Source organism: Myotis nattereri, assembly GCF_964212035.1.
Source record: "Myotis nattereri genome assembly, chromosome: 14".
Lineage (NCBI taxonomy): Eukaryota > Metazoa > Chordata > Mammalia > Chiroptera > Vespertilionidae > Myotis > Myotis nattereri.
The window spans coordinates 44,696,374-44,709,796 of NC_138089.1; the positions used below are offsets into that span (position 1 = coordinate 44,696,374).

At 42.3% G+C, this 13,423-nt stretch overlaps 1 protein-coding gene across 5 annotated transcripts in view; it reads left to right on the forward strand.

Moving 5' to 3' along the window:
- The window catches only part of RARB (retinoic acid receptor beta), a 638,244-nt gene that overhangs the window by 509,688 nt on the left and 115,133 nt on the right, over positions 1-13,423 (forward strand). For all 5 annotated transcript variants that reach the window (XM_081105810.1, XM_081105811.1, XM_081105812.1 and 2 more), the window contains one exon: positions 6,834-6,982. In XM_081105810.1, coding sequence (XP_080961936.1) covers positions 6,834-6,982 — 149 coding nt within the window. The remainder of the gene's footprint in view (positions 1-6,833; positions 6,983-13,423) is intronic.

The following is a 13,423-nucleotide window of genomic DNA, read 5'->3' on the forward strand; positions in this document are numbered from 1 at the left end:
TTCTCAGGTGAGTTAAGTTTGGAAGTGCCAACTCCTTCTAACAGGCAATAGCATTACTTCTTTCTTTTGAATTTTGGGAATGAATTAACCTCCGGAATTGAGGCCGTGTTTAAGAAAGCTGTGTCACTGGTTGTGCTGGCCTTCTACTTTGCAGCATTTCAGTCGGTGGAGGTTTTGCTTAGTTTGTTTTTGTTTTGCCTGCAAACACCCTCTGAGTTCGAAGTCCTTCAGAGAAGTGCTTCTCAAAACGCCATCTGTGGACTGTGTCCTTCCCTAACCTGCCCCTGGCCAGTCCCCAACAGGTGTGGACATCGAGAGCAAGTGTTTAGAAACTTGTACCGCAACTGGACAGAGAAATCTGATGTCTACTAACATGTTTTCTAAGTTGGAGGTTGTGTTGTGGTCACCTTTTTCATAATTCCTTTTTTCTAAAGATCCATTTTATTTACATATTTTTTTTTCCTAGGGATTGGTTTTTATTGGGTCTTATGAATCCTTGATGGGTTTAGGGTGGGAGGGTAAGAAATGGTCCTTTGTCATAGATAGAATGAAAATAACTAATTTAAGCAAGTGCCTGCCCTCCCGCCTTCCCTAGAATCCTGTTGCTGGTTGCTGGTCTGGATGGACCACACTTTGAGGAGCCCTAATGCAGGGGTGGGGAACCCTTTTTCTGCCAAGGGCCATTTGGATATTTATAACATCATTCGCGGCCCATACAAAATTATCAACTTAAAAATGAGCCTGCGATCTGTGGTTTAATTAACTCACCCCTAATGCCTAGGCAGGGCCAGACCCAATGATTTCGAAGGTCTTTTACAGCCTGCAGGCCAGATGTTCCCCACCTCTGAATTAGAGGCAGATGAGACCTGTAATGAATTTTTATACGGGGACAGTGACCCTAGCTTTGCTTTCCTTAGCGATAGCCATCTCTATGTTGCAGGGATGGAGGGGTTTGAAATCAGGGTTGGAAGCTCCTGTCTGCCCATGCAGGTTTGGGCAGCTTACTGTTTCCTTTCACCTGTGTGCAGCCCGGAGAAGCGCCCTCAGCACCTCTGGTGCTGACTCTGCTCTGGGCAGGGAGGGACCCCCCCAGAGCCAAGCAGAAGTTCTCTGTCTTGGCCATTCCCTGACGAAGCAAGGCAGCCCATCTGGTGAGCTGCTGAGATGCCCCATCGGAGGCTGCTGCTTGTCTGGGATGCAATCACCAAAGAGCACTAAGACAATAAGGAAGCAAGGAAATAAATAACAAGCAGGAGGCCAAAAGCAGATCCGAATGATTCCTCAAAAGGCTGCTTCCCCAAACTGAAATCATATCAGGACGGCAGGCGTGCAGTTGTCTGATTGAATGACACAAAGCCACTTCCCCCCCATCCCACCCCCGGGAAGTCTAAAAACTGCTTTTTTGGCCTGCCTGAGATCGCTGAATGAGCTAATACAGGACACACTGTCTGCTGAGCCTGCAGAGTTTTCCAGCAAAAATTTTATCATTCCATAGACTGATGGCGCTTGCCTGGAATAAGGAACACAATGTTTGAGGCCTCTCAAGGGCATTTGATGAATCTAACTCTAATTTAAAGGGACTAATAGATTATTGATTTAAGCAGGATGACAGTGAGCAGATCAATGGCCAAGCACTCTGTAGCTACCTTAAATACCAAAGTGACTAGTGAAAGGGGAGCCATTAGGCTATCTGCCCCCCTTGTTTCCCACTGTCTTAGTGGTGGTGGGGGTGGGGGGGGTGGGCACAGCAGGGGAAGAGGAGCACTAATAAACTTTTCCAAAGTATTTTGCTACGTTATCAAAAGGCCAGAGGTTGCATTAAAATAGGAATCTGCTTTTATTATTTTATTTTTAATAATTCTTCATTGTTCTAAGTATTATATATGTCTCCTTTTTTCCCCTCTTAATCCCCTCTATCCCTCTTCTGCCCCACTCTCCACCTCAGGCCTTCAGCACCCTATTGTCTGTGTCCATGGGTTATGCATATATGCATACAAGGTCTTTGACTGATTACCTTCCACCCCCCTCAACCTCCCCCACCTTCCCTCTGAGATTCCGCTCTCTGTTCCATGCTTCCATGTCTCTGGATCCACTCCGTTCATCAGTTTATTTTGTTACTTAGATTCCACATATGAGTGAGGGCATGTGATACGGGTCTTTCTCTGACTGACTTATTTCACTTAGCATGATACTCTCCAGGTCCCTCAATGCTGTCTCAAAGGGTAAGAGATTCTCCTTTTTTACTGCTGCATAATATTCCATGCTATAAATGTACCACAGCTGTTTTATCCACTCATCTACTGGTGGACACCTGGGCTGTTTCCGGATCTTAACTATTGTAAATTGCTCTGTTATGAACATAGGGGTGCATACATTCTTTCTGGTTGGTGCTTTGGGTTTCTTAGGATATATTTCTAGAAGTGGGATCACTGAGTCAAATGGCAGTTCCATATTTAATTTTTTGAGGAAACTCCATATTGTTTTTCATAATGGCTGCACCAGTCTGCATTCCCACCAGCAGTGTACGAGGGTTCCCTTTTCTCTACATCCTCATCAGCACTTGTAGGAACCTACTTATATTGATACCATATCCTGGCTGTAATTCTGGAACTTGCTGTGGAGAGTTTGACTAGCTTTGGCAGTTTGATTAAACCACTGTGGCTCTTTCTTTCTTTCTTTCTTTCTTTCTTTCTTTCTTTCTTTCTTTCTTTCTTTCTTTCTTGCATTATTCTCAGTGTTATAGGCCACACGGAGGAAATAAAGGGCTACAGATTACCAATTTTGAGGGTGATATTTGAGTATATGAAAACACAAATATTTAATTTTTTACTACCAGTGGGAAATTCTGAGGATGATTATTTCTTGTCATATATATGCCTTTTCTGTTGAGGTTTGTGTGGGATTCATTTACGGCATTCATAGGATTCAAATTCAAACCACAATAGAAAGAATCAATTTATCTGTCAAAACACAGCCTGGTCATCTCCTCTGGGAAGCCTCCCTTGATTTCTCCTGGGCTGAATATACTTGAAACTTTCTTTGTTATTATAATACCAGTAGTTCCCAAACTGCTGCAATTTGGATTCACCTGGTAATATTTTGTTTAAACACACACACACACACATACATGCTTGGTTTCTACTCCCAGACATTCTGGCATAACAGGTCTGGATAAAATCTGTGCCTTAGGATGGTTGAAAACTCCCCAGATAGTTCTAATATATAGCCAAGTCTGGAACTACTGTTATATTTGAATCGTTCATTTACTCTCTATTAGACCAAACTTGTCAAGGCTAAGGGAGTATACCACGCACTGTCCATGGCATGTAACACAATGCTTGGCATGTTACAGTCACTCAGCAAAAATAAACCTTTGAGGAGGCGAACATCCATTGTGCAGATACGGAAAGTTCATAGCGTCGCAGGTGAAGTCACCACAGCCTTCATGAAAGTCCTGAGCCTTCACAATTGATGGCTTACAATAGGACATTTCCATTCATGGCAGCTATTCAGAAAAAGCCTTCTAGATTCATTCATTTATTATACATGGCTCTCATCCTTAGAAAAAGTCTTTTTCCAACCTTTGTGAAATGTTTTGGAACTTTTTTGAGGCCTCCCTCTTTTTTGTGAACTTTGTCCCAAATTTCTTGGGTATTAAGTTGCCCACAGTTCTGTGTCCTCTCTTTGGGAGGGTAAAATGCTGGACTCTCTAGAGTACATGTATTGAAGTGGCATATTTATGGAAATTACCACCCACTTTTGAAATTCAGGGCATAGCTCTGACAGCTGAATCCAGCCCTAACAATTCTATTTACAACTTCCCTAGTCAAGCTAGATTAGCTGTTCTACATGAGTGAGTAGGACATTGAAACACACCCCCCTCAACACACACGCGCGCACACACACACAAACACACATGCACTGCTTCCGTAGAGAACACAATGCGGGTTGGTCATAGTGGTGACCGCATGGCTCTGTCAGCGTTGGGGAAGCGCTAGGACAGAAGTGGAGGCACGCAACTAGAACCCATGCAGAAGCGTTGAGAAGCATCCAGGGAAGGATTCTGTTACCGATTTCAGAAGGATTCTGACACAGCCTTTCTAGAAGTCAGTTTCTCAACATGAATTGAAAACTAACAAAATAATTTTAAATAACCACCACTTTTGAGTGAATCATTCCACTTCTGAGAATTTATCCTAAGGAAATAGAGATGTGTTGAGATTAGCTGCAAAGATATTCATCCTAATGGAATGTCTTGTCGGGGAATAGATTTTGACAAGGAAATAAACTTCTGGCAGAGTTAAACAGACTAAGTCCCAAATAGAATCTATAGTACAATTCCATTTTAGTAAACAAACAAACCCAAAGTATTTATATGCATAGGAAAATGGCCAGGAACGGGTATGCCAAGATGATAACAGCATTTCTCTCTGAGTGAAAAACTTGTGGATGAACTTGTGTGTGTTTTGTTGTTGCTGTTAGTTTTTGGTTTATTTGAACAAAGAGTGATATTTTGTACTTTTAACAAGTACTGTTTTCTTTTTGATGCCATTATTACTCATTTGCTTTCAATGAAACTGATAAGCATGAGGAATGTTTTTGCATTTACAGCCTAATAAGTGATCTGATAAGCTTTAGGGACATCTCAGATGCCAACTCATGTGTAGAACACTTGACATAATTGTGCCAAGCTATGCAGAGTATGGGCTTTCTTCATCCCAGATATCTCTGTTCTAACCAAATGAAGACGCTAATAGGGTTATCTACTAGACCCGTGCTAACCTAATGAATTCATGCCAAGATTCTTTTGAATTATAAAAATTCTAAAATAATAATTGATTCTATTCCAAAGGGATACTTATTTTTCTAAGTAAGCAAATGAGCATATGAAAACTATTTGATTTCCAATTTTATAATTTCATAACTTAGAGGGGTACTTAGTGTGTGTAATGAAAAAGAATTATTAATTCAACAAATATTTATTGATTATTTGCCTACTATGTGTCAGGACCTCTTCTAGGCCTGGAACACAGTTGTAAACAATATAGATAAGTGGTTTGGCCTCATTAAACCCATACTGGAGGGTGTGGCAGAGGTATAATATAAATGTGCACACAAACTTTCTAAAGTTAGAGAATTTTATAGAAATTAAAATAAATAATGGCTTGGAGTGAGGAATGGGCTAGGGCATTTTACTTAGAGACGTCTTCTCTGAGAAGGTGACATTTGCTCTCAGACCTCAGAGATGGAAAGGAACCAGAGGCGTGAAAGTCTGAGAATTTCCATGTAGCAAATATTCATTTGCGTTCAGTTGGCATAAGAGCTTGTCCTATTCAAGAGATAGACTAGAAGCCAAATGTTTAGAGGTTAATAAGTTAGGAGAACCATTGATATTGCTAATGGACCATATCATGGAAAGCTTCATAGGACATAGCAAGGAGTTTGGCTTTGATCTAATTGGTGACTATCAAAGAGCTTTAGACAGGTAAGTGAGAGGGATCAATTTTAACTTTTTGAACAGATATCTTACTGCTTGTTTGAAGAATGAACTCTGGCATAGAGGAGCAGATACAGTGAAGAGGCTATTGCAGTAGCTGAGGTGAATTCGTAGCCTGGTGTGGCAACAGGATTGCGAGGTGCGGTTTGATTAAGTGTGTCTAGTGGATGAGTTGACTCAACTTGCTGAAAGTTTGGCTATAGGACAATTCAATAAGCAGAATATCTACTCTGGGAGACTAGGGACAGTGGAACAACTGGAAATTTTATTCTCTGGGAAATCTTCTGTTGTTAAGTGATTTGGAGATTAGAAGAGTCTGGGACATTTGTTGATCACTTTACTACTTTTCCTGTATCCATCAGACTTTATGAGCACTTTTGCCTATGATAGGAATAGGGCTGGGCTTTGTTTGTACATAAAATCTGTAGAGAAGGTATTGCAGAATACTTAAGTTCTATGAATTCCTATTTCCATGGAATTTGGATGGTTAAAGAATGAAATGGGGGAATTCCATCTTTTTAAATCTAGACTGAAGATCAACATGACTTTGTGCCATCATTAGTGCAAAGCAAGGATCCTCAAACACTTGTACGTTCTCTCTCCTGGGGGTTTTGTTAAAATGCAGATTCTGATTCCGTAGATTTGAGCTGGGGCCTGATACTATGTTTTCTATTAAGTTCTGAGGTGATGCTGATGCTGTGGGTCCAGGGAGCCCTCTTTGAGTAGCAAAGGTCTTGCCAATATTATTATTAATGAAGATCGGTTATGGACGCCTGCCAGAGGCCCTCCCCATGCGCTTGAAGAATGGCAACTTTGGGCACTTTCTTCATTTGTCCTCAGGAAATTTGCTTTTGGTTAAATGAACCACGGGGTCAAACAAGTTATTTCTGAGACTCTACCTCAATGAGAAGCTAGGGGAAACGGAAGGGTAGAAAGAGCCTGGGGTCGGCAGTACACGATCTGACTCTGTCTTGGCTCTACCACTGCCCTGTTGATCTTGGACAAGTCACTGCACGCCTGACTCTGTTTCTCTTCAGGGTAAAATGGTGATAAAATTGTCTCTCTTGCAATGAGAGAGAGAGAGAGAGAGAGAGAGAGAGAGAGAGAGAGAGAGAGAGAGAGAGATATACGGGATTACTTTGTAAACTGCTGAGCACCCCATCATCAGTGTCAGTATCCCCAGCGCTGTGCCTACAGTGACCACTGGTTTTGTGGGCCTATCTTTGTGAGTGTTGTTGCTGAATGTGGGGCAGAGGCCTATGAATTCACTGGTAAAACAGAAATGAACTGAAATCCATTTTCTCTTTTTTCTCCCCCCACCCCACCTCCATTGCAGCGATTGAAACCCAGAGCACCAGCTCTGAGGAACTCGTCCCGAGCCCACCGTCTCCACTCCCTCCCCCTCGCGTGTACAAACCCTGCTTCGTCTGCCAGGACAAATCATCCGGGTACCACTATGGGGTCAGCGCCTGCGAGGGCTGCAAGGTGAGTTCCCAGGGCTCTGTGCCTGGCGCGCTCTCATTCTCCACGTGCTCTGTGGTGGTGACCTCCCAGCTCCAGAAATGGGCTGCTTTGCCATCTGTAACATCACCTTCAATCAGCGTGGTGGCCTCGGTGGCCTTTAATGGTCTCAATTCCTTCCTTATATCTCATTAGTTAAAAATTCAGAAACGTCTGCAAATGACGGATGGGGGCCACGTGGTCTCGGGCCCTTGAAATAACGCATAACAGCCCTTTTCAGGTAATAAGAGCCTTTTGAAGGAGTTCTGAAAAGTATACTCCTGTTTCTCTTTAAAACGTGCCATCTGGTGTCTCTGTTAGTTTTATTTTATTTTTAAATATGACTGACAGGCCCCTGAATCAACTTGCAGAGAATCCAAGGTTGAAATTGGGATTTATCTTCTGGCTGTTTCCTCAGCCCCGTGGCCTTTGAATTACAGTTTGATTTTCAGCCTGTAGGGACTTGCTACTGTGTGTGTGTCATAAATTCAGGGGGACTGGATTTAAAATTCCAGCCTCCAGAGTGGTGGAGGCTGAACATGTGTCAGGGAGGATATGGCTGCTTTGAATCAAGCTAGACAATTGTTATCGAGTCCAACAGGCTTAATTGAGTGAAAGAGCTTTTTTTTTTTTTTTTTTTTTTTGAGAGAGAGAGAAAAGAAACAAAGAATGACTTCACAGGCAAATCCAACTCATCCGTAGACAGTTTTTCAAAGGAACTGTGGCTGTCTTGAGGCAGCCCTTCCCTAGATAGACAGCCTCTTTGTGTCCTCTCCGATGGGTGTTCAGGTCTGTGGTTTACACACCTATATTGCATGATTCATTGGTAATGGTAAACAGGTTGGAATAATCTCACAGGTGCTCCCATCAAGTGCTTTATGGCATTTGGTTTGTCAGAGTTAGCACTTGTTGTTCCTGTGTGTATTGGTTAGGCACTATTGTGTAACAAACCATCCTAAAACCGAATGGCTTAAAACAATAACTTTTTATTTAGCCTACAATTCTCTGCGTCAGCACTTTAGGCCAGGCTCCTCGGGGTGCTTTGTGTATCCACTGTGTATCTCTGGTCAGCTGCAGATTGGCGAGGGGGCTGGGGACCCTCCGCTCAGCTCTCTTCCATGTGGCCTCTCATTTCCATTGGGCTGGCCCTGGCCATTCACATAGGCAGGGTTCCAGAAGAGAGAACAGGAGCACACAGGTCTCTGAAGGCCTAGGCTCAGAAGTGGCACACGGTCACTTCTGACATGTCCCCTTGGCCAAAGCAAGCCACAAGGCCAGTCCATACTCAAGAGGTTGGAACGTAAACTCAACTTCTCAATTTGAGGAGCTGCAAAGCCCTATTATAAGAGGCAGGAATACAGAAGGAGGAAAATGGGTTATTTTGACATTCACTCTACCACACTGCATGTCTAACGGCCTATGAACACACGGTGGATAGGACTCTCACTCTATTGCCCAGCGTCTCACACACAACCTCTCATGGAGAGGGGGCTAAAAAAGGAGATTGAGCAAACACATAAATGTCACTCAGCCTCTCAATGAAATCATGTGTTTCCCCTTCTTTCAAATCATTTGAATAAACATGTATTATTTTACAGGGTAAGGCCAGTTTGGGGAAATTCATTAAAGACTTAGTTATATCTCTCTGGCTCTGGGATTGGTTGGGTTAAAGGAATTCCCTTTCCTTCAGTAGTCTCAGAGATAGTGGTCAGGAAAGTTAACACAGCAACCAGTTGGCAGATGGATAAAAAGCAAAATATTTGTGCATCTAATTATTGCTTTATTATTTGGTAGCCTCTAGCTGAATCTAAATTTATCCTGAGATTTGGGAAGCCTTCAGAATACCAGTTCACTTTGTCCAATATGTAAACAATTTGTTGTGCAATATTAAAATAATCTTCTAGCCCTAGCCGGTTTAGCTCAGTAGACAGAGCGTCAGCCCATGGACTGAAGGGTCCCGGGTTCGATTCCAGAAAAGGGTGCGTACTTCAGTTTACAGGCTTGATTCCCCGCCCTGATCAGAACTTGTGTGGGAGGCAACCAATCAATGTCTCTCTCTCACATCAATGTTTCTCTCTGTGTGTCTCTCACCCTCCCTTCTACTCTCTCTAAAAATCAATGGAAAAATATTCTTGGGTTAGGATTAACAACAACAACAAAATAATACTCCTCTAATACTCATTTGAAGATTAAATGAAAAGGCACTCCTTTATTTCAAAAACGTTTAAATCATCTCATATCCAAAGAAATCTTATGGAGGTTTGTAACGCAGCTTACTTGTTCCCATTATGTCCTGGGAAAGAAATTACCCAGCATGACTCTTCTCATCATGCCAGATTCCAGGCCCTACAGATCAAGCTGCCCCACAATCTTCATGGTACAAGCTGTTTTAATCAGCCGTTAGCTAATTCCCCGAATCTCTTCTTTTAATTTAGGATTCTGACTCTTTTTAGGAAAACCCCCAATAAAAACAAAACCCATATCAGCACAAACAACTTTGATACACTTGGTTAAGCTGTTCCAAGTCATGTTCTGATAAGTCCTTTTAACAGAGCAACAAGCCCAGTAAGGTCAGTTGAGCTTGCCAGTTACTTGTCAAATTTGAGGATTTTTGCCTTGGGGGCGGGTCTCTGAAAACATAGACTGCCTTTTCCCTTTGGAAAAGACTGGTCAGCATTTTTGCTTGCTGGGAAAAGGCAGTGACAAAATTCACAGAACTGAAAAACGGGAGAATGAGAAATTATAATGTAATAACCAAAGGAAAAGAATTATCATTTTTTAAAATTACCAATGCAGTGCAGAGTTTATTGTATAAAAAGTGCAAAATTAAGACAACCATAGCTCCACCCTGGGAGAAATTCCCTACTAATCCGGTTTTTCTATGTGTATATGATATTGCTATTTTTGTTTCTTACAAAAATGGAATTTTACCTTGTATCACTGGTTTTAACCTGGTTTTTAATAATCTTTCATGACCACAATTTAAGCTGTATAGTTGTTGTTTTTTTAATTGATTTCAGAGAAGAAGAGAGAGGGAGAGAGAGAAATAGACACATCAATGATGAGAGAGAACCATTGATCAGCTACCTCCTGCATTCTGGGGATTGAGCCTGCAACCCATGACCAGAATCAAACCTGGGACCCTTTGGTCCACAGATTGACGCTTTATTCACTGAGCCAAACCGGCTAGGGCAAGCTGTATAGTTCTTATGGTCATTCCATAAATGTAGTGGTTTATGGTTATACCATAATTTATTTAATCACCTATTGTGCAATTAGGGTGTTTCCAGTATTTCTCTTTTATAATCTAATGCTTTAATGTATAGACTCAAAGTATGTATCTGCTGATTTCCTTGGGGTAAATTAGTACAAGTAGAATTTCTAGGTCATTGGCTTTGTACAATTTTGAGGCTTTTGATACAGAATTACCAAAATGCCCTCTAGAAAAGGGATATAAATTTAAGCTCTGTTAATCTGTAAAGGCTAATCTTATTGGAAACTGTCTATTAGGGATTTCTCCCTTGTGATAATAAGGTAATGAGTCAAGAAACAACTTCTATCTGGAATTATGCCTGTATTTAATTTGGTTGTTCATAATGGGTCCCATGCTTGGTACCATCTTGAGCTCCCAGCACCTGGTGCCCTGGTGGACCTATAAGAGCCAGCCCATCCTTTGGCTTCTGCTTTAATGTAGGACTCCCAACAGAACCCAGTTGATAATTTTAAGAAGCAATGGCCTTCTTAAAGAAGTGGCTTCTGCCTGTTGCTACCAGGATGAGCTTATTGATTATTATTTGGGGAAGAGAACTTTTTCTCTTTCTAGGAAGTAGGTGGCAGTCTCAGCCTCAGGTTTAATGAGCAGGTTCTGGTCCACCTATGCGAATGGCCAGTGGCTGCTATGTTGACACAGCATCACCGTGGCAACATAACCACTGGATGCGCCATAGAAATGCCCCCTTTTGGGGGATTTCCAGTTCAGCAATGACAATTTTTTTGCAGAGGACAAAGAGAACATAAAATGAACATGTAGTGTGGTATACAGTAATAAAGCTGATTTTCATGTAAGAAGCTGTTTCATTGCTCATAGCTAGAATTTATGCACAATTTGGGCCTTCATCATATTTTACATTTCCATTTTGTAGCTTTCAAAGAGACGGGTGTCTGAGTGAGACTGCCAGGGTCTGAATCCTAGCCAAGCACTTGCTGGCTTTGTGATTTGGGAAAGCATTTTTAATTCAGTGTCTCTCTTTTCTCATTTGGAAAAATGAAGATAATGCCATGAAGATAGCATGAATGACTATGAAGCACATAGAATAATACCTGGCACATACGAAGTGGGATATGTGCTTAGTTATTGTTTGTATTAGCATTAACTTATAATGACTTTTGCACATAGTGCTATAACATCACTTACAATCTTAGTACTTGTTCTTGTAATGTTCTTTCAGAAATTCCCATTTCTTTGCACCAAAAGGACCACTCTTTCCTTTAAGTCTCAGCTTAAGACCCAACCACTCCATGGAACCTCTCCTGATTACCCTAGTAAAAGGGTTGGCAAATTGTTTCTATAAAGAGCCAGATAGTAAACAGTTTAGGCCAGGGGTGGGCAAACTTTTTGACTCGAGGGCCACAATGGGTTCTTAAACTGGACCAGAGGACCGGAACAAAAGCATGGATGGAGTGCTTGTGTGAACTAATATAAATTCAAAGTAAACATCATTACATAAAAGGGTATGGTCTTTTTTTTTTTTTTTTTTTTAGTTTTATTCATTTCAAACGGGCCAGATCCAGCCCGCGGGCCGTAGTTTGGCCACGGCTGGTTTAGGCTCTGAAGGCCATGTGGTTTCTGTTGCAACTACTCTACTCTGCAGCATGAAAGCAGCCATTGACAATATGTTAAGGAATGGGCATGGCTATGTTCCAATAAAACTTTATTTACAAAAACAAGCAGTGGGTCACTTTTGGCTCTTGGGCCTCGTTTCCTGGCATCTGCTAAAGTATATGATGGTATGTCATTTCTTAGTTTCTAAAACTCAGAACTGATAGTGCAAGGCACCCATGCTAAAGGTGGCAGGCCAGCTGGTTCCAGTGGACTGCAGGCTTGGGGCTACTGCCCTTCCCGCTGCCCCCCCCCCCCCCCCCCCGCCACCACCACTTGCTTAAGAAGAGTTGCCAAACAAGAGTTGTCCATTTGCCCAGGGCTTCATGGAGGGAACTTTAAACCACTCTCCCTGTCTGGTATTCCTCCACCTCTTTGTTTTCATTCATCTCCCACTTCCTTATCTCCCAACATCAGAGAAATTAGTAATCTATATATATAAAAGCCTAAGCAACCATCCGACTGTTTGACCGTCTCACCAGTACCTATGATGCACATTGATCACCAGAGGGCAGACACTCAGTGCAGGAGCTGCTGAGCTGCGGTGACTTGGCAGCTGCGGTTCTTGGGTGACGCACCCAGAACCGGAGAGGAGGGAGCACGATTCCGGGGTGCGTCACTCTAGAATAGCCCTCTTGCAATCCAGGACCCTTTGGCAGATGTTGGAGAGCTGGTTTTGGCCCGATTCCCGCAGGCCAGGCCGAGGGACCCCACTGGTGCACAAATTTGTGCACTGGGCCTCTAGCTTTCTTATAAGTGAGTTACTTTCAGAAGCACCTGGCATCTTACTTTTGAGTGGTTTGGGGAATGTATTTTATGAGCTGCTGTACCAGTTAGCTTTTCCTGCTTAACAAATAACCCAAATGCTTGTGGGCTTGAAACAATAGACATTTATTATTTGCTATAATTCTGTGTGGATCTTTTTGTCTGGGCTGGCTTGGCTTGGGCCAGGCAGTCTAGGATGGCCTCACTCACATGACCGTGGCCTTGGCAGGATGACTATATCCTCTTCCCATGTTGTTGTTCCTCATCCATTAGCCTAGCCTAAACTTGTTCACAGGGTGGTGGATGGGTTCCCATCAGTAAGGCAAGACAGCACCAATGTGCAAACCCTGGTTGCATCACATTTGCTAATGTCCCGTTGGCCAAACCAGTTACACGGTCAAGTTCAGATCCAGTGGGTGGAGATAATAGTTGCATTTCTTAAGAGGAAAAGTGCCAAAGTCATTTTGCAATGGGATGAGTATACCAGAGCTAGCATTTGATTATATGGGGTCTTCTATTATTCCCCGGTTTTATGGATAAGTCTCTTTGGACAACTATATTCACCATTCCATCATCCTTCAGCATATATTTATTAAACACCTACTAAGTTTCAGGGCCTTTGCAAGGTGCTGCAGATACAACAGTGAACATGATAGACTAGTTTCTCCTGGAACTTACTGTCTGTACAAGAGGGCAGATGATAAACAATGCAACGTTGGAAAGAAATGAACAGAATGGTAAGGTAAAGAATACTTGAAGAGTATCCTATTTGACAGAGGGTC